General features: G+C 41.0%; 1 protein-coding gene across 1 annotated transcript in view; it reads right to left on the bottom strand.

Annotated features, from left to right (window-relative positions):
• EBF2 (EBF transcription factor 2) overlaps window positions 1–26,989 on the bottom strand; it is a 186,993-nt gene that overhangs the window by 25,463 nt on the left and 134,541 nt on the right. The window contains exons 8-10 of the mRNA XM_019714882.3: window positions 17,368–17,485; window positions 15,716–15,846; window positions 14,646–14,772 (exon numbers count right to left, since the gene is read on the bottom strand). Of these exons, the coding sequence (XP_019570441.1) occupies window positions 14,646–14,772; window positions 15,716–15,846; window positions 17,368–17,485 (376 nt within the window). The remainder of the gene's footprint in view (window positions 1–14,645; window positions 14,773–15,715; window positions 15,847–17,367; window positions 17,486–26,989) is intronic.

Genomic DNA, 26,989 nt, shown 5'->3' on the forward strand with positions numbered 1-26,989 from the left:
CCACCTCCCTGGGTGTTCTCTTGTTTCAGGCCTGGTGTGAGCCAAGTAAACCTCAATTAGCTAATGAGGTGCCCAAGACCAGCACCAAGACTGTCTCTAAGGGCCAACCAGATCATTAACCGCCATCATCAGTGTGAATTTACAACCTCTCCCACCACATGGAGTGCAGAGGGCTGTGAGGTTCTGCCAACCCCATGGCTGACAGGGACACAGAGAAATGCTAGCAAGGCAAAAACGGAGTAAATTAAAAATACGCTTCGATCTTAGGCTCTATTTATCTATGTCTTTCTTTAGTAACATAACATTAAGGTAAAAGGTCATATCCCCACTGAAATATAATTTATATTTACCTTTTATTAAATAATTATGGCATGGCATGAAGTTAAATATTACAGAAGGTAATCAAGGGGGAATTCAATAGAGAAAACTCAGACATGAGAATTTCGCCTTTGCTATACATAGAATGTCTTAATCCTCCACTGGGAGTCATTCGGGTTTGCTTAAGGAGTTTAATAATACACATTTCAACTGCCACAGAATCTAAATCCCATTTGGATCAGCCTTGGAAAAACTTTCATCAATACCTTGAGATTTCATAATATTTCTCCTGAGAGCCTGGATCGTATGTGTCATTTCTCATTTTGGTTGTGGGTAGAAGATATGAGGTTCCTTACATACCTTGGACCCAACAAATAGATGTAAACTATAGGCAATGTATAAACTATTTCCTTTATAAGTAAATAGTATTTAACTAAAAATACCTACTGGGAACCACTCATTTTTAAAAAGCTGGCTGGTGTTCAATATTAATATTCCCAAAGGGTCGGTGAGATGTATAAATTCTGTATGATTTTTTTTCCCTTTCCTTAAGAGGAGGCGCAGAGATCAGATAATGCTTAGCCCAGCTTTTGACTCCTCTTCTGTTTCCCAAAAATAAAACAGGACACTGGCTAACATGGCACGGGGACTTTTTGTTAGAGTTTTGGTCAACCCCAAACAAAGACAGCATTGACATTGCAGGCAGAAGGTCACTTATGTCCTTGACCAATAGGAGTCTGTTCACAAAGATGGCAACATCAAGGGCCTATGGAGTTCTTTTGCTTTGAGAGGAGACGAGTAAGATGATGGACTGAGGGGAAGATCCGAGGGCTCAATCGGGCTGCCCTCTGATCACAGATCAACCTAGGATTCAGCTTTCCTCACTAGTAAGCTTTCAATTGGAGCCTAGGGTCATCATGGAGTCTGTAGATGGCCATCAAGAGGCCCATGAAAATCTAGAAAGTCTGAGCCTAGCTGTGTGTTTGTACATACGTGCATTTACCGGCAGTCAAGGAGCTTTACTTTCATCAGACATGCACAGAACCCACCGTCCACACAGGGGTCTAGCCCATGGAACGAGAGGATCTCTCCAGTCCTGACATTAAATCCCAGCCTTCTCCAAGAATAAAGAAAACAATGAAAAAGAATCCTGCTCAAGAAACCTAAGATCTATGTAATGCAACTGCCAAATAAATACCAGATGAGAAGACGGACTTGGTTATGCAAGCACAGGAGAAAACACGCCTCAGGGACACCCCTCCATGTGGCTCTGGTCACAGACAGTTACTCCGTTGTCAGGACAGGAAGGCGTAAAATAGCCTAGCTTGGGAGGAATTTAAATGTCCACAGATTAGCTCCCGCCCTCACGCCACTTGAGGACTCTCCATTCTGCTCTTCCCTCACAGCGTCTGTGTCTTCGAAGTGCTTTGATTCTGTGACATCTGCCTTCCTTGTCCTATGAGTTTGGCTCCTCTCTCTTTCTCTCCCTCCTCTTTCTCCCAATGTCCTCAGCCAATCATCTACCTTCTGTCCTACTCCTCATGTGTCCAACATTCAAAGGCTATATGCAGTTAACATTTTAATGCTCCCTAGTTACATTTGTTTCATAGTAGTTGATGGTGCGGTAGAGATAAAACTGGTCCAGCCTGGGATTTGCCTTAGTTCCAAACCCTGACTAAAGATGTCACCTTCCAGGCTAGGTGGACTTTAGTTTCTTTCCTGCAAAGACAAAAGTTTGGGTTAAATTGCCTTGGAGACTCACTTGTAAGCTCTTATATTATATGATTCTAAGGCTATTATTTATTTGGTGCAGTGAAATTCTTCTTTGAAAAGTGGAGATGGGTGGGGCTGAAGCCATAGGCTATTGAATTAAGTTGTCTTTTACCTTTGTTACATTAAAATCTCTCCCTACATCCATTTGTTTCCACGTATCAAAAGTTCAGTGTCGCCAATTTAAAAAAACAACAAAAAAACAGGACAAAGATAATATAGGAACACATTATGAAGAGGTGGTACCTGCCTTTGTGGATATAGGAATGGGAACACGAGGTGAGAACCAGCAGTGCACAAGTGAAAGATTAGACAGAAGCCTTTGATATTTAATTTTAAATGAAATATTAATTTAATATTTAATTACGCTTTGGTGTCAAGAAAAACTGCAGCAGCAAGACAGATTGTTTGAAGAAGGGAGTAATATACATGGTTAAGGAGACAACTGTAAAAATTAAAGATAAATTTCAAGGGTAAATCTAAATGCCACAATGGAACAGTTATGAATATGCTCGTGTGCTCTGTAATGTGTATTTAGAATATTATAGCTGAGAGCATTAGGCCATTAAGGGGCTGAAATGTCTCCAGTGAAAGAGCAGACCCCTATTCTGGGGCTGCCAATGGAGACATCATTCCTTAGACTCAGCTGAATGACAGGTCTGCATTTCACAAGAGGTGGGGGTGGAGGCAACTTCAGTAAAACTACAGGCTACCAGGAGGCCCATTGATTCAACCTGTTTCCAATGTGAATAGGGAACAATTGTACTCGGGCCAGTTTTTGATGTCTGAATTGGGTATTTTTAACTAAAAATCAGATTCATTTCTTAAATGGGATTTTTTTTTTCCAGGATAATGCTATAAGGAAGAAAAGAAAAAAAAAGAACGTGAAGTGGATGAGCTATTAACATTTTCCATCCAGCTTGCACATCTGTGCTGTGCGGCTTTATCAAAGAAGGACCTCACACTCCACGCCGAGCCCTGGAGAGGAGGTTGTGCAGGGCATGATTTGGGAGTTTATGGAAAAATCTAGGCCTCCCATTTCTCTTCCCAACGGCTGCCTATTCTTGGCTATTTTCTTGTAGGTTAACACTTTCTTCCAAATAATGAACAGGGGAGGTAACTAAATACATTTGTTTGTGCTAAAGTAAAAGATAAGAAGTATTCTGGGGGAGGGGGTTAGTTAACATGAATTCTTTGGCTTCTCAGTGAATCTCGATTAGCCAAGCTGTTTTGACAACTTCTAAGTTCAACCACACAGTTTGGAAAGCAGCAGTTCCGCGTGCACCTAGGCCAGCTGGGCCCAGTGGTTCTCTTCTGCTGCTTTCGTTCTTCCTTGAACACCTGCTTCCCCTTCACCCCACCTGCAGATCCCATATTCTCCAGCTGCCTTGGCCTTCTCTGTCACCTGCAAAACCCCAGTTTCTAAGGGAATATAATCAATAATATTGTGATAGCTATGTGTGGTGTCAGATGGGTACTAGACTTATCGGGGTGATCACTTCGTACGGTATATACATGTCTAACCACTATGTTGTACACCTGAAACTAATCTAATATTGTATGCCAGCTTTAATTGAAAAACAAATTAAAAATTTAGTGCCTATGCTTTCTTCTATCCAGTTTATTGTTTCAAGTCTTATGTTTAGGTCTTTAACCCATTTTGAGTTAATTTTGGTACATGGTGACAGATAGCAGTCTAGTTTCATTCTTTTGCATGTGGCTTTCCAATTTTCCCAGCACCATTTATTGAAGAGAGTTTCTTTTCTCCATTTTATGTTTTTGGCTCCTTTGTCAAAAATTATCTGTCCCTATTTATGTGGGTTTATTTCTGAGTTTTCAATTCTACTCCATTGGTCTGTGTGTCTGTTTTTCTGCCAATACCATGCTGTTTTGATTACTGTTACTCTGTAGGACCTTGGGTTCAAACAGGATTTTATGACTTTGACCTCAAAGGCAATGGAAGTAAAAGCTAAAATAAATGAATGGGACTATGTATCAAACAAAATAGCTTCCGCACAGCAAAAGAAACCATCAACAAAACAAAGAGACAAGCAATGGAATGGGAAAAGATATTTGCAAACAATGCCTCTGATAAGGGGCTACTATCCAAACTATATAAGAAACTCATACAACAACAAAAAGACAAACAATCCAATTAAAAAATGGGCAGAGGACATAAAAAGAAACTTCTCCCAAGAAGACATACAAATGGCCAACAGATATATGAAAAGATGCTCAACTTCACTAGCTACTATGGAAATGCAAATCAAAACCACAATATCACCTCACATCAGTTAGAATGGCTCTCATCAACAAGACAAATAACAAGTGTTGGAGAGGCTGTGGAGAAAAAGGAACCCTCATACACTGTTGGTGGGAATGCAGACTGGTGCAGCCGGGGGATGTGGAGGTTCCTCAAAAAATTAAGAATAAAATTACCATATGACCCAGCAATCCCTCTCCTGGGTATCTACCCAAAAAATTCTGAAAACATTTATCCATAAAGATATATGTATTCCGATGTTCATTGCAGCTTTATTTTCCGTGGCCAAGACATGGCAACAACCAAAGTGTCCGTCAATAGATGATTGTATAAAGAAGATGTGGTATATGCACATAATGGAATACTACTCAGCCATAAGAAAAGATGAAATACTGCCATTTGCGACAACATGGATGGATCCTGAGATTATCGTGCTAAGCGAAATAAGTCAGACAGAAAAAGTGGAGAACAATATGACTTCACTCATATGTGGGATATAAGACTGAAAGCAACAAAGGAACAAGACAAACAAATAAAGAAACAAAAACTCACAGACACAGACAACAGTGATTACCAGAGGGTAAGGGGGGAGGGGGGTGGTAGAAGAGGGTAAAGGAATCAAATATATGGTGATGGAAGGAAAACTGACTCTGGGTGGTAAACACATAATGTGATATACAGATGATGTATTATGGAATTGTACACTTGAAACCTATGTAATTTTACTAACCATTGTCACCCCAATACATTTGATTTAAAAATAAATAAATAAACAAAACAAAAAGACCTGATTTCTAATCTAGACCCAGATATTAAGGGCACAAGGTGGCAGGACTTTCAAAAAGAATCCACCTTTTACAAAAGAGAAGACATGCAAAACAGTCCAACCTTTGATCTGCTTTCAGTGGTGACTTCTGCCTCTATTTTTATATAGATTTGCAAATGTATTATGTTTGTGTTACAAAAATATAAGACATTTGCAAATCTGTATCATTTCATCTTCCTAGTAAAATAAATATTTTCTCATTTTTTTGTTAGAAAACTGAGGCAAAGAATGATTAAGTGATGTGCCGGAAAGTTGGGCCTCAAATCCAGCCTCTCCACTGTGTCACGGTCTGTCTTCCACTTCAATACTAAGCTCTCTCAAGTTTAATAACAAAATGGAGCTCATATTCCTTTGCCTTCTGCAACCTCAGTTATTCATGGGGAGGATATTTTCTATTATTTCTAGGGAAATGAAAGCCCCTCATAGGCTCTAAGCCTATCACATCACGCAGAAATAGAAATACCCCACTGTGCAGTCTGGAACACCAGGTACAGGGAAGGCGTCCTCCATGCCCCCTCCGTACTCACGGGCCAGGCCCCTGTCCTGTGCATTTCCTCAGAGTAACAGCCCGAGAGCCGAGACCATCCACATTGGCCAAGTAAAATGAAGCCAAACACACGGCCTTGTGTGATTTCTTCTAAGAAGCGAGACAATATTGGTAAGTAGCACAGGCTAGTGGTTAAGAGCACAATTTTGGAATAAAAGGGCTAGGACTGGACCTAGCTTGGTGACCTTAGGCAGCAGGATTCTCGTCTATAAAGTTGAGTTACTAACTAACAGAACCATCATAATGGGCAAAGTGGTGATTATATGAGCTCAGTGAGACAGATCCTGACCCTACATGCTTAATAGATGACTGAATTACTAGCATGATAGAACTTACAGGGGACTTCTTAACCAGCAATCAAATGCTTAGCCCAGATTCTGCAAAGAACCATAGGAACAGCACTGAAAAGCTGTTCTCATCTACCTCCATATCCTCGGTGACCTGCCATCGGCTCACACATCAATGACTTTTCACAGGTTTCTGTGGATGATGTGGATTGTACAACTATGGATAATTGCAATTCCACCCCCAAATGCCATGGTCCAAACGTTCTCTCCCTGCCTCCTAAAAACAGCCAAGAAGTACCTGCACAAACAATAACTGTGGCTCCACTGGGTGTCCCTACCATGATTATTTTTCTTCATTGCCAGCTCTCTGTGGAAAAGTCTATGAGGGGAGGCAGGGACCTTCCCCCCACACACACGCTTTGGCTGGCATGTCGCCTGTAGGTCTCAAATCAGACAGAGGCAATTGGACCTTTCCTGATGAGCTATAGTCTCCTGTGGTCTCTCAATTTCGAAGCAGCAAACTGTACTTAGCAAATCATGGTTGGAGGAAAATAGACCTGCAAAGTCACATGTGCAAAAAAAATGTGTTGTTTTTCAGAGCCCTGATGTTGTTTATGCTGTTCCTGGCAGCAACCACCACGGGGAACTGATTACTGCATTTTGGCTAATTATATCAGGTAAGTTACATCTAATAGGCTTGGGTTTATTATGGTGGTGTATCCTGGGATACAGGAACCATCAGTGGTTGGACCATGGACCGCAGGATGTGTGTGGTGGGATGAGGGCAGGAGAGGAGTTTCTTTGGAGCCTCCCTTCCCACTTCCTACTTTTTGAGTCTCCTTCTAGAAAGTTCCAACTAAGAGTAAACACTGTTGTATTCGCGGTGCAGTGACTCAATCTCATAAGAATTGCCCCTTGGGGGCCACCGGTTAGCTCAGTTTGTTCGAGTGTGAGCTCTGAACAACAAGGTTGCTGCCATCATGGGATGGTGGGCTGCGCCCCCTGCAACTAGATTGAAAATGGCGACTGGACTTGGAGCTGAGCTGCGCCCTATACAACTAGACTGAAGGACAATGACTCGACTTGGAGCTGATGGGCCCTGGGAAAAACACACTGCCACCCAATTAAAAAAAAAAAAAAAAAAAAGAATTGCCCCTTGTTGTGGAGTACTTTACAAACCAGAAAAGTCTCTCCACCAGTCTGATGAGCAGGACTCAGGTTTCCCAAACTCATTTCTTTGTTTAAAATACAGATCCCTGTACCCTCCCAGAAGAGGATGATTTGGTATGTTTGGAATGGGGCCCAGCATGATTTTCCAGCTCAGCCAAATTAGGGAAACACCTCTGGGTAACAGTGTAATTAGTACCAGAGCTTTATAGAGGAAGAAAGGGGGCTCAGAGAGGTTAGGTGACTTGAAAAAGGAGCAAACAAGTCATCGATGACACGGCCGGCGTCCATCTGAAAGCAGGTCTTCTGGCTGAGTCCAATGTACCTCCTCTTAGACCTACCCTGCGTGCTCACTCTGTCCTCACTACTGCTCTCCAGGTTTCAAGTTTTTCTTTTCTTCTAGAATCAAGATGATATTTTCCACCTCACCACTGGAGCTGAGTATTTTCTCTAGGCCTATAGTGGTCTAAGACGTACTCGCCTGCAGCTAAGCATTGGATGTGGGATTGGAGGAGCTGATCCCAACAGCCTCAGAATGTGTGGCCCGGGAGGCCAGCCTGGCTGGAACGCCGAGAGGCCTCTGTCTGTCACCTCCTGGGGAGAAGGTCACGATTCTCCAGGTTCACTGAGGTAGGCCCCAGCTCTGAGGTAGAGCAGTCCCACCTTCAGTCACTTAAGGAAGCCTCTGCCTTTCCAGCTGTTGGACTAAGAGTCTCAACGGGTTGTAAATTAGCTTTCCAACTAATTTTCCATGGCTGCTCGTTGGGCAAGCAAGATAAGTGATCACCAATCCATTTCCTGTGGCATCCAGAACCCTCCACGGACAACATCATCCACTTATCTCCACCAACCTCAGTCGCATTTGGCCCAACAACCTCAAGGTAGAAGTTTTTAGAGAGTGATAGCCTCCTGAGGCATCCTGAACAGGGTTTATTTTTCTGTTTTCTTCTCTGATTGTGAGAGAATAAGCTACTGCGTCCCGCCCCCCTTTTTCACCCCAACTGCCTCCCCAGGTCCTTCTTTCTCAAAGACAGTCTTCTGGGGAAGCCTCATTGCTTCCCTGGCTGGAAACACTTTCTTTGTACCCAAAGAATTAGTTGCCAGTGTGTGCTGTTTCGGTATTTAAACATCTGTGATCAATTTTTTTATATCATAGTTTCTTCCTTCAAATTTTAATTAAACCTTACTTAATTTTATTAGAAAATAATAAATACAGTTGACCCTTGAACAACATGGATTCAACAACCCTGTGAACTGCACTGGTCCACTTATACATGGATTTGTTTCAATAAATATACAGTAGGCCCTCTGTATCCCTGGGTTTCGCATCCTCAGATTCAACCAACCATGGCTCAAAAACAGTATGTTTGATCCATGATTGGGAATCCGCAGGTGCAGAGGGCCGACTGTATGCATTGTTCTATGCCATCTTATACAAGGGACTTGAGCATCAGCAGATTTTGTTATCCATTGGGGTCCTGGAACCAATCCCTTCATAGGTACTGAGAGATGACTGAAGTATTGGAGGAGTCAAAAGTTATATGCAGATTTTTTTACTGTGTTGGGGGTCTGTGTCCCTAACCCCCATGTTGTTCTAGGGTCAACTGTATAAGTAAGCAAAATGGAAAAAATTTAAACAATAATACCAATACGCAAAACCCACCACTGTCAACCTCTTGGTATGCAGGCTTCCTTACCTTTCTTGTTTTTTTACATGACTATTCTTTTTTCCTATATATGTAAAGATTGGACCATACTGTGCATACAGTTTTTAAACTTATTTTTTAAAACCTATATCACAGACATCTTTCATGTAACTAAATATCTATGCACAGCATTACTTTTAATGTCGAAAAAGTGTTTCCATGGAAGGATGTCCTATTATTTATTTAATGAGACCCCTAATGCACACTAAGGGCATTTTTAATTTGTCACTACTATAGACAGTGCTCCAATAAACAGCATTCAGGAAGACTCAGCTATTTCCTGAGTATACATTCCTAAAAGTAGAGTTGTTGGGGCAAGGGGTACATACATTTTTAAGGCTTCTACCATTAAGGTACTCGCCTGGAGCTACCAACCTTCCTACAGTAGTGTTAGAAAGTTTCCACTCTCTTCTAATTTTGCCAACCTGGATATTTTTATTTGTTTAAAAAAAAATGTTTGCCAACTCGATAAGGGGAAAATGTTACGTAGTTGCCTTAATTTGCATTTATTTGATGACTAATGTGGTTGGGATTTTTTTTTAACATAAAATATTTGTTTTATTTACTGCATTAAAAAATAAAATAAAAACAATGCTTTATTTAGTTAGTTAATCTATTTAAATAAAATAAATTTGAATTCCATTTGATCCTCAACCAAGCCCATTCTCCATTCTCTCTCTTCAAAGACAGCAATGATGAATTTGTTGTGTATTCCTTCAGTCTATGTATCTATTCATTTACTACATAAATATGCAAATATGCATAGATAGGTGAACTATATATAATATTTCTTTGCATTTTAAATTTATCTATGTTATACCTGTGGTTCTTTCTACAACTTCTTTAAAAATTCAACATTGAATTCAAATATCTAAGTGTGCCACTTAAAAATATTAAATACCTAAATTTTGTTTTGCTTTTCTTAAACATAAGGATCTGTCTTTTAGTTTATTCCATGTGCATTTATTTTACACATACATCTGTGCTTGTTTCTACCACAGATTTTTAAAATATGTGATTGCTTAACTGTATTTTTTCCTGAATTAACTCTTGATGTTCCTTGCTAGCTTTTAATTTAGGTATTTTTCTTTTTCTCCTTAATTTGTAAGATAGCTACCATTCACCTCTATCCACAATGCATACATAACCCAGCGGTTGAAAAATAGTAGGCATAAAATAAACATCAAATAAACTTTTGCTGAACTTTATACGTAAGATCATATGTCATATAATAAATATGTTCCCAGTTTGTTCTTTTCCTTCTGATTTAATGACTGGCACTTTGACATGCAAAAAAAAATTTTTAATGTAATCCCATATTTATGCTTGATTGTTTCTGTCCAAGATTGTCAAAGCTCAAGTTTATAATAATTTTTTGAAATGTCTACATTTTTAATTAAAATGATTTAATTCAAATGTTTTAGTTCATGATATGAAATTAGATATCTAACCTTTTTTCAATGCTGAACTAGTTGGTCCAACACCGTTTGTTAAAATATTCCAGGTTTTCCACATGGACCTGAGATGGTTCCTCATCTATACAGATACTTACATATTTACACTATTCATATGTACAAAATCTATTTCGTTTAAATGTTCTCTTCTGTTGCATGACATTTCTATATGTTCCTACAAAGCCCCATATTCTTTTAATTACTGAAACTTAAAATAGGTTTTAATGTCTGGTAGGGCAAAGCCCTCTCGTTTTTCAAAATGAGGGTTCCTATTTTAGCACCTTTACTTTTCCAGGTGAACTTCTGTAAAGTTTCCGCAAACATTTTGTTGGTACTGTGATTGGCATTGTGTAAAATTTATTCATTAATTGACATCTTTACAATATTAAATCTTCCCACCTCTCCGCCAGCTGGAAGTATTTTGTCCTTCCTCTGAACTCCCTTTAGCACTTTATACCTTTTTAAAAAATCACTTTCTAAACTATACCCACCCAATTTTTCAAACCTGAAACCCGAGAGTCTTCCCCTCCCCTCCCTTCCCCAACCTTCACCCCATCCAATCAATCATCAAGTCCCGTCAATGCTACCTCCTAAATTTCATCCACTTCTGGCTGTCCCCACTGGTCCAAGCTACTATCATTTCTGGCCGGGGCCACCACACAGGCCTCCAACTGACCTCCCTGAATCCCCCCTGGCTTCCAAGCCATTCTCTACACTCCAGCCAAAATGATCTTTGAAAAGGCAAATCTGATCATGGTATTCCCATCTTTAAAATACTCCAACAGCTCCCCACGGCACTTGGGGTAGAGCCAAACAAGCAGCCCCAACCCTCCCTTCCAGCTTGGACCAACCTCTCTTTTACTCATTCATTCTGTCCTGTTCATAGTGGCCATCAAATATATCGCATGTTCTTTCCTACCCCAGGACCTTTGCATGTACTCTTTTCTATGTTTGAACTGTTCTTAGCCTTCCCTATCATCTCAGTTTAAGAAGATCCAATTTCCCTCACATATATCCCCAGCATCCTATGTAACTTTTAATGCTCATCACATTTGTAATTCCTTATTCAAGTCAGACTTCATAATGATAAAACTAATGGTAATAATAATAATAATAATAATAAACACAAACACCTTTTGGATAATAAGATCTAGTCATTCTCTATCTTAAGTGTTTTACATGCAGAAGTTTTCTAGACCTGGCTTGTACCAGCATGTGAGAGCAGGTTAAATTTTCAGGAATTTTGTGAGCTGGTTGATATCATATTGGTAGCTTGAAATCAGCCATGGTGAGACTATTTGCACCATGGAAGTCAACAAATGTTGACTGGTTGTGAGACATGTACCAGCACACCACTGTTTCCATGCACTGTATTATTTAGTCTTCACCGCAGATCTGTGAAGGAGGTAGCCCATTTGACAGATGGGTAAACTAAAAAGTTAAGTCACGTACACAAGATTTAAGAATGATTTACAGGCAAGCCAAGCACTGCATCCAGGCGGTATGACCCTAGAGCATGAGTACTTCACCTTTATATCACTACCCCTTAACACTAAGGAAGGAAGGACCTTACTGGTCTCACTTGTCTGCAGTGTCCCCAGCACAGAGCACAATGCTGAATATAGAGTGCACGCTCAACCAATATTCGCTTCGTGAATAAGTCAATAATGACACAGCACATCAGGAAAAGACAGCTCTTTGCCAATGCTTCATTGCTAAATTAAAGACACCAGGCGGGATTGCCAGAGACCTGAGTCCTTGTTCTGAATCCACCTTGAATTCAGTGGGCAATTGTGAGCAAGTCACTTCCCCCTGGCTCTCACTTGTCTCATCTGCAAAAGAGAACATTTGTCCAGATGATCTTCAATGTCTCATCATCTCTAAGATTCTTTGAATTTACATGTAACGTAACATCTATCACTTTCACAGTTACATGGGCTCTTCTTTGACCAGTCACTATGTTTCCATGGATGGTGGATTATAACCTCCTCTATTCTGTCTGGTAAGTTCCCGCTTTGCTTTCGAAATGTAACTCTATTGTCACCTCCTCTGGGAAGCCTTCACTGATTGCCCAAACTCAGCCACTCCCTGATCAGTACTCCGACAACCCTTTTTGCATTTACATCTCTTATGGGACTCAACCCAATTATACTAATCTACAAGTGTCTATCTCCCCCTTCTAGAAAGAACTGTAAGCTGCTAGAGGTATACTGATATCGATTTTGTGCCTTGAGTATAATTTGGAGCTGACATTTGTTCAATGAATACATGCATTACACTGATGCCCAGGTCCTACCTTCAAGGATTCAGATCTAATTGGCCTGGGGTCCAGCCTGGGCTTGGTGATTTAAAGTGAAACCAAGGATGAGAACCTCTGCTTTCAGAGAAAGTTCACACATGTATGCACGCACACTCACACAACACTTGGCTCCAGACGTCTACAGCCCCACTGAATATGGAGACTGTTCGTTACTTCGGGACAGAGTTGAGGGTTGGCTGCACCATCACTGGTGTTAGTCTTACTACCTATCTCCTCCCCGGCCAGAACTGTCATCCATATACAGTGGGGAGATAGCGTTGCCAGAGCGCTATATATGGAAAGTGTCCTGGAGTGAGACCCGTTCCTCACCTGACACTTCTGGTGTCCCCCTACCCCACCAAGCACCCTTTCTCAGTCTCCTTCACAGGCTCCCTGTTACCATTCTGAGCCCAAAACGTTGGTGCTCCGGAGGTGTCCTCTAGACTTCTTCCATTCTCTAGCTACACTCCCTTCCATGGCCATCTCCTCCAACCTTCTTCCATCACCTCCTATTTGATACCTAACCAGACATTTACACTTAGACAAGAATGTGAGGCTGACTCCAAATGAGAGAATATACTATAAAATAAGAGTACTAGAAATTCATAAAACGCCAGACATATTTTCTTGGTTTATGTGTTTCTTTCTCTCTACCCCTTATTTTTTCTTTTAAAGTATAATATCTTAGTGGGTCTCAATTTTTCTCTGGCTTCAATTTTTCTCCCAACTAAATCCCTCTTTGTATCCACAGCACTCATTTTTCCTAAGATAATGCCTTGGAGTTCATTTCTCTGGCATGGGAATCCTCAATGTTGTCATATATCTTGCCAAATCAAGTCCAAACTCCCACACAAACCTTTTTCCCCGTTATTTAAAATTGTGGTAAAATATACATAACACAATTTACCACCTTAAACTATTTCTAAGTATACAGTTTAGTGATGTAAAGTGCATTCACATTGTTGTACAACTAGTCTCCAAAACTCATCTTGCAAAACTGAAACTCTGTACCTATTAAAAAACAACTCCCATTCCCTTTGCCCCAACCTTTGAAAACTACCATTCAACTTACTGTCTTTACAACTTTGACCACTCTGAGTACCATACAGAGCTTTTCAGCTGTTTTTTGGTTTCCTTTCCTTCTGTGCCTAGCTCATCTACGCTAAGTTCTGGTCGAAGTTCTAGCCAAACATATTGCCACAGCTGTTGAACCAGCCTGCCCTCCTCCAGGCACCTGCTCACCTCACCCTCTGGGCCTTTGCACATGAGATTCCCACAGCTGGAACATTCTTCCTCCTTCTCTTTGCCTAGCCAAATCCTCCCCATGCTTAAAAACAGTCTTCAATTTTTATCTCCTCCTTGTAACTCCATCCCACTACTCTAGCCCACATATAACTCTCTCCTCCTGGAACTCATATTCCATTCATTGTAAATACCAAACATTTTGAATATTCTAATTCTCCAGCTGTTCTGTGCAATATACCACAGCCTTCTCCAAAAGTTCTAGACTTCCAAATAGGGACCATGTGTTATATATCACTGTACCTTCCATCTAAAAAGTGTTGTAGGTACAAGGTAGATATTCAACAAATATTGAGCTAACAGGTAATTTACACTTAAAATTTTTGAGATAAGTTGAATCACTCTGTAGCATCAGTGAGCAACTTTCTTAAATCTTCTTCAAGAAAATTTAGTTATAGCCAGCAACTTTGTCTAATTTTTTATCTGGTTGCTTGGACAAAAGTCTGTTCTGGCATTGGTTCCAGCAGAGTCAAATGTATGAGGATACATCCCTGAAACGAGCTGCCATCTCCCAGACTGTGCAGAAATTGCGTAAGTAAAATACAAATTTAGAAGCAAGTCTATACTTCCCCCTTTGATGCCTAGCACCCAGTCCGCTCTTCCCGTACTAGTAGAAAGACCTAAAAATGTTAGAATGATTATAAAGTGGTGAGACTGAGCATCAGTGCAAAGGTGCCAGTCCCCTTGGCATCATTTTCACACCTACCTGTGTAAATGAACCTCCCTGGAGCTCCTTTGCAGAACTGTTTGGATTTGTAAGATAAGGTTACTTCCACCACTCCGGGGATGTGTCGAGGAGGAGTCTGCACTCTGATGGCGTGAGGAGTTATTAGCTGAGGAGGAAGTGGGCAGGGAAATAAAACACCTGTTATACAAGTTATTGCCCAGGATACTGAGAACACGAGTATCCCCCACCACTACGCCCACCGTGGCAAACTGGTGTACTCACAGCACCCCAGATGCTCTGAACACCCAGTCCCTGTGTCTCACATGCTTCTCTCTATCACCCTGGAATTTCCTCTCAACCTAACCTGTGTAGGTCCTTTCCTTCCTACCAGCCCAGTTCGAGTCCCTCCCACCTCCTGTGCCCACCCTCCCCCCATCCTTGTCATCACTACTTCCTCCCAATTCTTACATTGCTATGACCTCACATGCTGATTTGGCAATTCCATACCCAACTTAGCGTCGTTACTTATCTTTTTGTAATATCTACCTTGTTGGTTTTCTCGGTATGAGAGTAGAATGTATCCACTTTAGAAAATTTGGAAATTACAGAAAAGTATCATGAAAAATACTGACACTGCATAATCCAAGAAAACCATTATAAAGCTTTGGTGTGTTTCCAGTGCTTTTCTACGAATGTGTGTTACATAATTATATTTTACATCCACAGACATTGTTGTCCTGACTTTTTTTTTTCACTTAGCATTAACATGAGCCTTTTTCCTAGTCATTAGAATTTTTTCAAAACACAATTTTTAATGATGGAATGGTATTCCATCATTTATTTAACCATTCTCCTATTATCCGATATCTAGGTTATTTCTAATTTTTCACAATTATAAATAATACTGCAATGAATGTTTACTTTTTTTTAAGGGATCCATGCCTGCAATAAATTATAGTTTACATGTCTTTTAATCTTTGGTGCCCTGCTCATAGTAGGTCCTCAACAATGTGAGCTCATGCTGCGAATGTTCCAGGAATTACTACTATCCCCAGAACAAAACAATCTTGGGCCAAAGAAAGTCAGGGAAGCAAGTTGCCTTTGCCTACCTCACTCCATACAAGCATGGTCCCAAACACCACTTGGAGGCCATCAAAGAAGTTGTCCCCGATGATGATGACCATGGCTCCTCCAGTGGTCCAGCCTTCGCTTGGGCTAATGGCTTTGATGCAGGGGGTAGCTGAGAAGACAGTAAAGAAAATGTCACGTCTGCTCTTCAGTGGCTGAAGTTGGGAGTTTTGGTTACTGGCTGCTCTTGGAAGCTGTGGATCACTCCAAGAGGTTCAAATTGAGCTTTGCTGACTTGCTATCGTTCCCTAATTGGTTGTTGTTTTTCACCAGGTCATTAAAACCTAATGAGTTGACCACTATGTATGAAAACATGGAACACTTAGCTAATTGTGCAAAGGGTGTTTTTAGAACTCTGTTGTTTTTCCCCCTATTTTTATAAGTTGACCACATTGGCAACGTGTAAATCCCTTTTCTCTCTCTACCTCCTCTGCCCCAAGATGTTAAGATTTACAAGGCCTGTTAATGTGCTAGAGAGAGCAGGAGAAAGCAAAATCGATCATAGGGGAAGGTTTTTTCCAGCTCTATCAAGAGATAATTTCTAATCACTTTCCTCACTTTGTAGGAAAGATTCCCCCCCCCCCTTCTTCCATATGTTCCAAGCCTCTGGACTTTACATCCCAACAGGAACCCAATATGGTTTTCAGGCCATAACTAAAGTCAATCCATCACTCCATTTCCAAAGCTGACAGGGTCAAAGGTAGAAGAGAACTTTGGCAGGACTCCAAAAACATGAGCCCCCTTTGAACAGCCAGTCAATCACATCCAATCAGTCAAAAGAAACTGGATGGGTTCCTAGTTCTGAACCCTGGGGTTTTCTTCTCCCCTTCGGTGCCCACTGTGGGAGAATTAACACCACTCCAAATTCTTTACTGATTCAATCATTTTCTTTCAGTTCATTAATTCCTATTTAAAATGATACAAGACACATTTTAAGGGCTGCGTTGGGGTGGGGGCTGGTGGGCAGTACAGAGCCAAACATCACACTAAAATAGTAGCCTAGTTTAGCCATTCATTCTATAGTCCAACGCCTCCTACACCAGTGAGTTGGGAGTGTGGAAGGACGGAGAACTTAGATGGACTTAGGTTTGTCAGTTATCTTCCTCGATATACTTTAATTTTTCAGACAACTTGAAGTTTAACAGTTACCAGTATTTCTAATTACTTTAATGCACTTGGAAAACTACCCAGAGCAGACCATGATTTCTTCTTGTCCAAGCAAACAAAAATCAATTAGTGTCAGTTTCATTCTGCACATTGTTTTGTTTTGCCCACAATCTGTTTAAGGACACATCTGACACTTATTCATACATGTCTGGCACTGTAATGTTCCTGTTTAACTCAGATGTCATAGGCCTACATTTGCCCGAAATACCTGTCTAGCAAAAAGAAAAACACAGAACTGAATGGAAGAGACTGAGGCATGGGGGGGCCTGAGCATCAGCCGGGAGATGTGTGGGGGTTCCAACAGAGCAGGCGGGAGTCGGTGTTTACAACTTCACTTTAAAACCCACATGGTCTTGTGTGCTTTCTCCACTCCTACTCAGAGACATAAATTTGAAATTCAACCAAGAAAATTTATGGAGAACTTCATTTGTCTGCCATTCTCAACCCGGACCGCAGACAGCCCTACCTTCCGATGGGTCCAGTCTTCTCGCCCTCCGTCCATGCTTGGAGTTGTTATGAACAAACATATTGTCAGAAACAGCCAGCACATGTCCATCCACATTCACTGTTGTCGACAACACGACCTGCATATTTAGGGAACAAGGGGGTGGGGCGTGGAATTAGTGTCACAGAAAGTAGTAAACGTACCAGCATTCTGTTTGCCAGACTTCCATATGGCTAATCAGACATGGAACAGAATTTGGGGATGAGGCTATGCTCTCGGCATATCAACAGGTTATCGTCCTCCCATAATTATGGCAGAGTTTCATGGAAAAAGAGACTTCCCTTTGCCCATGTACTGTCATGTATTTGTGTTCAGACTATGCCCAGGTGATGAAATGGGGAAACTGGCCATCTGCCTGCTGGGTCTAGAAACCTTGTTCTCTATCAAAGGACTTGGACAATCATCCCCAGCTGACCCTTGAGCTGTAGTCCCAACAAATTGCCAATGGTGTACGATCAGGGAGCTAAGATCTGAGCACCAGCTGGGAGGTCTTTTATTCAAGGTTGGGAATGGGTTGTTGCACCTCTGACATTTGTGAAAGTAATGCTGGCCTGGACAGGCTGCTTGATGTCTTGTCTGTGGTATCCCCACCTGCTAGAGAGCCGTGGCAGAGATGCTCAGTTGGGGGAGAAGATAAAGTTACTGGAAGCCAGCATTGACGATGTAGAGCATTTAGTATCTAACCAGAGGAAGGGGACGAGTGGGTGTGGAGTAGTGGAAGAGCATGGATTTGGAGTCAGATAAAACTAAACTCAAATCCCACACCTGCTACTTCCTAACTTGTAACCTTGGACAAACTACTTAGCCTTTTCAAATCTCCATTTTTCTTACCTGTAAAACATAAACAATGCCTAGTTGGAGGGCTGAATGAGATAAGGATAAAATGAGCTAATGTGTGTAAACCATTCCTTACAGGGCCTGCATGAGTTCCCCTCCTAATTACCTTGTGGCTGCCTTGTTTGACTAGTCAGTAGGACAGATGACATTACTCATTGAGCCCCTCCCATGGTCTAAGTTTTGGGGGAAGCTCTAAAAAGGGGGACACAGGATCTATGTACCAAAAGTTACAAGGCATGACGCCTCCCCTCAAAGACCTTACTTTCAGGCTGCAGAAACGTGGCTAACATATAAAACAAGAAGCACACGGATTTAGACTGAATTGAGTTCCATGTATGTGTGGCAGATCAGGGGTGTGGGAGAATTTCCAAAAGGCAGAGATCAGCCAAGGACAGAACAGTCCAGAAAGTATAGCCAAAGTGAGTGGGCTTGAACATACCCACCACCTCCTTACTTGCCCCAGGAAGATGAGCCATCCTGGATGTGAGTGCTTGTCACTTATGCATGGCAATCTGTGTGTGTGTGTGAGAGAGAGAATCTTGTTACATACATATTCATGCATATGTATAGACTTTTTAAGGAAAGGCATCGGATAGGTACATAATGACAAGCCGTGTTTAAAAATGATTCTTCCTGTCTTTCAGTCTACCCCCAAATTAAATTTGTTCATATTCTACTTATAATTTTTCTGCCACCCCTTCCTTACTTATTAAATGAAGGAGGGGAAAAAACCCTTGACCCTGCCTTACCTCCTCCTATGAAATAAGATACGTTAAATTGCACTTAAAATTTTTTTACTATGAATAATTTCAAGCAAACAAAATAAACAGAATAGTATAATGAATCCCCATTTTTTGGTGAAACTTCCATGCATTGGAATGCGCAAATCTTAGCTGCCCAATTTTGACAAATGGATATAGTCAGGTAATCAACACTGTATCCTGATACAGAACATTTCCATCTCCGCAGAAAGTCGTCTTGTGCCCCTTCTCATTCAATCCACTATGCCACTCCCCAAGGCAACACTCTTCTGATACTGTTTTTAACCTTAGAGTTTTAGATGGTATCTTTTAATTTTTTAAAATATATATTTTAATGTAATAGGGGTTTGGAAGAACCCCTGAAACCATAAGTCCACAAAGTATTTCACCTAGCGTGGTGCCATGGGCCTGACAGCAGTATACAGGAAACTTTACATGGACATAAGTGGGCTTCAAGCATTCAAAGATATTATACCAGACCCTGGAGATTCAAAGACAACAGAATAATGTGTTCCTTAGTCAGCTGTGTTCTCGCCCACACTTCAATTCCTCACCTGTGAGTGCCCTACTGGTACGGTGTCCCTGCCTCTCTGTGACATCAGAATCAACTTAAAGGAAACTTAGTTGTCATTCAGAAAAGTATTATCCATATAATTGCTCACAATTCAGGGATACAGCCTGTCTAGCTCTGGGTCTGTTTTCAATTGTGTCCATGTTAACATGTTAAGAGTCTAGGGAAAGTCCTTCCAGAAAGTTCCTATCGTATAGTGGCCACCATAAGACGGAGACATCTCTCACACTGGCAAGGGCATGGAGGCACAGATCCTTATCAGGGCCATCTCAGCAGAGCACAAGATGGCACCGTAGTCAAAGGGAGCGAGAGGCTATCTCCTGCTCCGGGGTTTATGATACACGTCAAGTTTGAAAGCATTCACTTCTGTATATGCAATAGAAAAAGGTGGAGGAAAATGTAGAAAAAAGGATTCAGGCCACTTTGGTAAGTTCTGTGTGTGAATGGATTTTCAAAGACATAGCTGTCATCTCTGGGAAAAAAAAACAAAAAATAAAAAACAAGAGTGTGCTTCAGGCTTTAATTGCTAATGAGCTGTACTAGGCACACTGAGGGGAACCCAGCCTGCCTGAGGCTTATGTAGTTGTAAAAGCATTCTCTCTGAGACCTCTTTAATTCATTCCACAAGCTTCTTGTCATACTGTACTTTCATGCTCCTCGTGCATTCCTGCCACAAAATATGGGGCTTTCTCGAGCCAGCTGATTTCATCATTGTCCATTTGGGTGGAGTGATACTCAATTCCAAAGTGAACATTTCCCGAATGACATACCCTGATGGTTCAGATGCACTTCATTATTTTCTATTAACAATGGAAATAAATTTTAATCTCTTGTTGGCTAGCGCTGGCCTTTCATGACAGCAAGGGAATTAACCTGAATTATTTCAGTGTCTGCAAAATTTATTACAAGATTTTAAATTATGTCCAAGTGTGTGTGTATGTGTGTGTGTGTGTGTGTGTGTGTGTTTGTATATATATATATATCAAGATCCCGTTTTTAATATTCTAAATATCTTAGACTCTGAAGTATCTAGAAGTGCCTGCCAATTCAACCAAATTTGCAAAATGTAAAGGATTTAATTCATTAACTCCACCATGTGAAACCAGTCATGTTTGGTTGTTGTTCTTATACATGGAGACACATACACGTTGACTTTTACATGCATTCACTTTACTTCTGGAAGAATGAACATTACGGAGGTGAAGATACATTTGGTACATTCGAAGCTTCAAATTTAACTTCCTTCACTGTTTTCTGATGAACGATGACAACACTGATATTATTCTCTTCAGAGAAGTTAAAATTTCTGAATGTTTGAAGACTAAAGGAAGTGGAATGTGCATTCCAGCATCGTTTCACTCCCAGGCCTTCCCCTTCCACAAGCCAACTTCTTTCCCCTAGTGAGTATTTCCTGGGTCACGAAGGCTGACCTTTTCCATCTGGAATCAATCAGTCAACCCCTGACAACTTCCTGAAACACCTCACTCCATTTCCTGTTCTCTCCCCCTTCTCTCTTTCCCCCTGGTTTGCTTCACTCTTCAAAACTGCAGGCCACAGCAGCTTAATGTTAGAGGGTCAGACACAGTTAGACTCCAAAACACTACACAAGGACACCTTTGACCTTCAAAAATCTTTACATCTTAGCTAAACAAATCAAGGTCAACATTTCTTACCATTACCTTGTTAACTATTTGTATGCATCTTTGCCAACGATCTTCTGATCATATAACGATCAATACCACTTGTTCTCCTAAGATCATAAACTGATCTGCTTTAGAAGTAGCAAGTTTAATATTGACAAGGGGTGCCATTTGGAGGTACCTGAAACTAAAAATCTTGAGTATTATAACAAACATATGGAGAGTATTCCAAACAAAAGAACTTCTATGCCTCATCAGTGTCTCCTATCACCTAAACCTGATACCTAGTCTTTTCTAAAGCTGTCAGACTCTCTTGGCACCACCGTTCTGCTGGCACAGCCCAAAAGGATGCCAATTAGGAATACAGATGTCCATAATTTGTGTAGGATGGACCCCCGGTTTTTGCTGCTGACACTGGTGACAGCTTTCATTTGTTTCTCATAGTTGGTGTATCTGTATTTCAGCTCAAAGCTTCAATAGAAAAGCCTGCAGAGCTGAAAACTAAGGCATTGTATATCATAGCTCTCCTCAACTGATACATTTCAATTCAACACAAAGGCAACAACCAATTATATGCATGCAAATATTATTTATGGTGTGGTACCTTTAAGGTAAGTTTCCAAGAAAGAGAAGTAGGGATTGATTGAAATTGCTTGCATTTTTTTAAGAGAAAGTAGTTTTTCACTTTTTGCAATTCTTTATTTGGCTTAGCGCGCTCTCTAATTTTTAATGAGACCAGGTCAACAAGCAGACCAACTGGAGAGTGACAGTGTAGGTTCCATTTTGAATCATCCAATTAAATGGCAATTTTAGCTGATCGTACAGAAATAGAAACATAAAAAGTTTGTATCTCCCCTTGAAAAACAAAAGAAAGTTTTAAGAACAAAATCTATGACTGGGTTAGCAATTTGCTAAAAGTACTCAAGAAAAATGATTGGCTTTCTCAAATTATATTTTCCTTCTCATTACCCAAAAGTACTCCCATGTCCCTCACTCTAATAATTTATACAAAGCAGGAGCTGAGTTGTAAAGAGCTCTTTCCTGCCTATAAAAGGCCTCAGTGGGAGTTATCCTTCAGGTGGACACATCCGTTAATCTGCCTGTACAACTAATTTTCCAATAGAGGAATTTTTTCTTTGGTATCAGAATGATAGCATGTGGCACAGTTTCTTTTACCAAAATGATTTATTCTCACTCTTGGGTTAATTTTATGCCCCACTCCGAAATATCTTTGGCTGTTTGGAACATCACACTTTTGTTTTTTTTAATATCTATGCTTCTCAGTGCTCTATGATTTAGTTAAGTTACACAGATCACAGAGATGACAGGCTTGGATCCTCCTCCCAGCCGGCCTTTCTCAGCTCCTACCCAGGTGTCCCTACAAAGAGCCTAAGTCTTATACAGGAGAGTAAAAGAAAAAGAGAAGACAGAATGAGAAATGTGTGGAATGACTAAATGATCTGCTTTTTGAAGCAGACGAGAATCCCAGGGTCTACAGTCGCTGAAGGATAATTACATTGGTTAGAAATCTCCCCGTATGGATCAGAGTTCTTGCTCTGAAAACATACCACATTCTACGATTAGTCAGACACATTTCCCATTTCAATGAGGGTCATGCACCTCCTAGCTGAATGTGGGGTCTTTGGTAGTTTAATCTCGGTAAAGCTACAACACATAGCATTTACAACATGCTCCACATGGAAGACTCTGATACCTACTTATAAACACGCATACACCGAGCTCAAGAAAATGGTCTAGAAAATTCCTGTTATTTTGCCAAGTATGGAAAAAAATTCTTTATGACATTTTACATCTGGAAATGGAATTAAATTCATGATGTGCTTTTCCTTTATAACTGTTCAGTTGCTATATATGTTATTTCAGCTTTCCCAAAGCATAACTATTATGTGGGATTTTATTTTCCACCTGTGGGAGGAGGAAAGAGACATAGAGACCATTAAAAAGGACAGAGAAAATCAAGACAGACTTCTGGTTGTGGTGGGCAACCAAGTGTAGAGTCCATATCGTGAGAAGGAATACTCTACTGGTGTTTTTATACACTGGCTAATTCTCACATTCAACAGGGGGAATCTGACGAAACAATTTTGTCTAAGTCTCCATTAATTCAACCCAGGTTAACAACAAACTTGACTACTGCAAATTGTGTCTCTTTACCACTTTATTCTTGGCATACATATTTTCAAACCAGATTTAAAGCCCAGATTCTTCTTTGTTACTGGACTCCAGAGTCTCCAGAATTACCTTTAAACACATACTCCACAGGTATGGATTTTGTCATCTTTTTTTTTTTTTTTTAAGGAATTCCCAGAATTCTTAGCCATCACTGTTGTTTCATATTCCCTAAGGCTAAATTTTCTGTTCAGTTAAGTATCAAGTACCAAATGAGAGAACACAAGGTTCATTGCTGTTGAGACAGATGTGGGGCATTCTGAGGTTGCTCACACCAAGGGAGGGGGACCTGTGGCATGAATGACATACTCTTGAGAAGATACTTCGAAAGTAACCAGACAGTGCTGTGTTTCAATCAGTCAAAGGCTTTGTTTGACACTCCCAGGCCCTGTTTTCTGCTGTGGAGGCTTACAGAAAACACTGTCACGACCTTGAGGAGCTGCCATGTAGGCGATGAAGCATAACCAACACTACACGTACTCAAAAAATATTACTACACAGTAATACATAAAAGAGGACCAAACTGTGTGGCCATTGTACAGTGTAAGAGTTCAAAGGTGAGAAAAATTCACCTGAGCTGAGGGCAGTAACAAACATTTTCAACAAGGAAATGAGATTTGAGATAAGCCTTAAAGAGGTGAAAAACTTTTGCTCTACAACTCAAGGTGACTGAAATGGTTCTTCTGGCACTTTAAAACAAATTCTAATTGGCATAAGTGGAGCAGCATGACAAAGAGCATTTCCGCCAACATCTTTTGCCAAGTGTGGCTTAGGATGGACACCTTTTAGAGCTTATCTTTTAAAAATGAGTGGACTATGTACAGAAATCAAGCGGCAATTTTTAAAACTAGACTTTCATGTCATCAGGGAGCCTGAAGGTCGTTAACCTGTTTACAACTAAATTTCCCTTCATCTCAAAGGCCATCAACACTTGCTATTTCCACCCTACCTCATTTTAGTCCATTGGACCCATTGCTTTGCCCATGTGAAATGGATGCCAAGTGGAATGGTTATGGTCAAGGGCAGTATTTTACTAGCACACATTTTGAGAGCCCCGGGGGAGTATTAACATAATGGATGCCATTCTTGATTTGGCTGGGCCATTCTCTTCCACCAAACTCTGCCCCCAGGGACCTCATGAATCACCTGCTGTCCATCAAAACCCAGAAGCATATAGGCCCTATTAGCAGCTTAAGAATCTATGCCCTCTTATTGCAAAACTAAGAGAGCCTTGCTTTCCAGCAGTGCGGCATCTGATTATTCTGGAGTGTGTTCAGGCTTTAGTGCCCAAGTCTGAGTCTCCGAAAATGTTTGAGCATTCAGGCTTCGTTTCCATCTAACTGAAATCTGATATCTCCCTTCTCAAAAGTTATATAGGCAACTACCTGCATTCACTTCTCTCCCTTTTCTTCCACAAATAACTCAGAACACATTTCCTATGTGAGTTGGTCAAATCTTCTATCACCCTGATTCTTGAACCCATTAGAGACACAACAAGTCAGGGAATGGGGGTGGCAGGAGGTTATACCGTCAAACAGAAAAGCACGAAGTAACCCACAGGAAACCTTCCCTACACTTAAAGCGTGAGACTGAGTAAAAGATCCTCAGACCCTCAGAGTTTTGTTTTGTTTTGGGGTTTTTCTCTGACTGCAAACAGATCATTATTATTTCTTAAGTCGGACTATCTGGTTTGTTTTACCACCAGATAACGGACTCACCTGTTGATCAGAGAGGCCATAAGTCAAGTGATTTTCATTATGTGCTTTAAAACACTGCTCGGTAGCAGAGTAACCTTCAAATGGTGGATGAGATCACAGAGCAGCTGGAGTAGCTCTTGAACTGAAAGATTTGAACTGAAGAAACCTGCAGGCAGCTGGAGCTATATTAAATTTTTACCATTTGGACTTAATTTAAACTCTCGTTTCCCTCTTCAACGGGTGTGAGAGAAACATTCAACATTTTTTATTTAAGGAAAATAGATGGTGGTGCCATTAAAAAGTTTTATATAAGAGCTGGGGGTTTAAAAAAATCATAAGGGTTTTCTGGATGGATCTTGGCCCTGTTCCAAGACATGAGTAGCCCTGCCCTTTGCTCTTGCATCGTTTAGTCAAACAGACTAATGGCTAATGAACGGCTGTGTGGACTAGGTGTCTTTGTCATCTACATTCATTTCCCCCATTGACCCTGTTGCATCCAGCATGTTGCACTGACAGGCTCTAGGCCTGTCACATTATCCAACCACCCTGACGATGTCTGTCAGTCCTCACACAATGTCAGTCAGGCCTCACAGTGCTTCACTTCCTTTCTTCATTCTGATGACAATTTTTGTATCTTCTGTTCCCTTCTCCCCACCACTGTGCATTTCTTCTCTCTTCCTCAGAGTTCTGACAGACTTGCTGTGCGTGTCCTCCCCAAGCACCATACCCTTTCCCTCGCTCTCTACCTGTCCCTTCGAGATGCCCTTCCAGGAGGCCCATCTTGGGGTTGTGTGCCGATTCCAGGAAACAAACAGGAATCGACTCAGCACAGATGGCATTCCCAACGCAGCCTCTGAAAGGACCTTTCTTTTCCTAGAAATGTCTGTGCCCCTCCTTACATTTTGACCTCGTATCTCTTGAGGCAAAGGATGGCACGACCAGTATACGTATCTCAGTCCTCTCTCAAGCTTAACTGTATTTTAAAAAATGACGATTTGGGTGGACTGGATCTAAAAAGGGAGTAATGTAGGGGGTGAACTTGAGACACCCAAGAGTCACTCAGAAAAGATTGGAAAATGGCGGTAAGAAAAACGTATCCTAGTTACAAGAAAGCCATCAGTTTAAACGGAGTTCCTTTAAAATGATTCCAGGGTTAAAGATGTGTCAAGGTACCTGGTACCAACTCCAGAATGACTAACGTACAAGTTGGTGCTGCCATACGATGGAAAACACTCCAGCCGTCTACAGTGGTCATGTCTGTTTAAACCAGAGTCCTTCTGAGGCAGGAGGGGGAGAATTGGTACCCAGGCCTCTAAGCTTTCCAATCTCAAGTAAATGATCTGCTGACATTAGTGTCCCACTATAGCTGATGCTGTGGAAATCTTTGAAATCTATTAGGAAAAGCATGCACACTTGTTTATTATTATAATGGCTGGTATCATTTAGCTCTCACATCACCCATATTTGACCACACCGCTGAGTTCCAGAAAGCAACACAAAGACAAATGGACCTTGCTGGGCCCCTGTGCTCTCAGGCAGGTCACTTGAAGACCTCAGAGAAGAACATCTAAGCTATATAAATCACTTACGTATCTTATTTTCCTTATCTCCGCACTAGGATATAAGGCCCTCAAGGGAGGAGAATTTTATCTGTTTTGCTGGTGTATCTCCAGCACCTAGGATAGTGCCTGGCACATAGAATTTCCTTAATAACAGTGGTTGGGAGACTGAATAAATGAATGAATGCATCTATGTTTTCACTAGGACTTGGAGCAGACCCAGCCAGCCTATCTAGGAGAGTGACTTGGCAACAATAGCCCTGATTGTTGTCAACTTCTACTGTATTTTAGAATTTGAATGTGGGAAATGACAACATGCCTGCCTCCT

This window comes from Rhinolophus sinicus, chromosome 15 (assembly GCF_057876585.1).
Source record: "Rhinolophus sinicus isolate RSI-liver-muscle chromosome 15, RSI-T2T, whole genome shotgun sequence".
NCBI classification, from domain to species: Eukaryota; Metazoa; Chordata; class Mammalia; order Chiroptera; family Rhinolophidae; genus Rhinolophus; species Rhinolophus sinicus.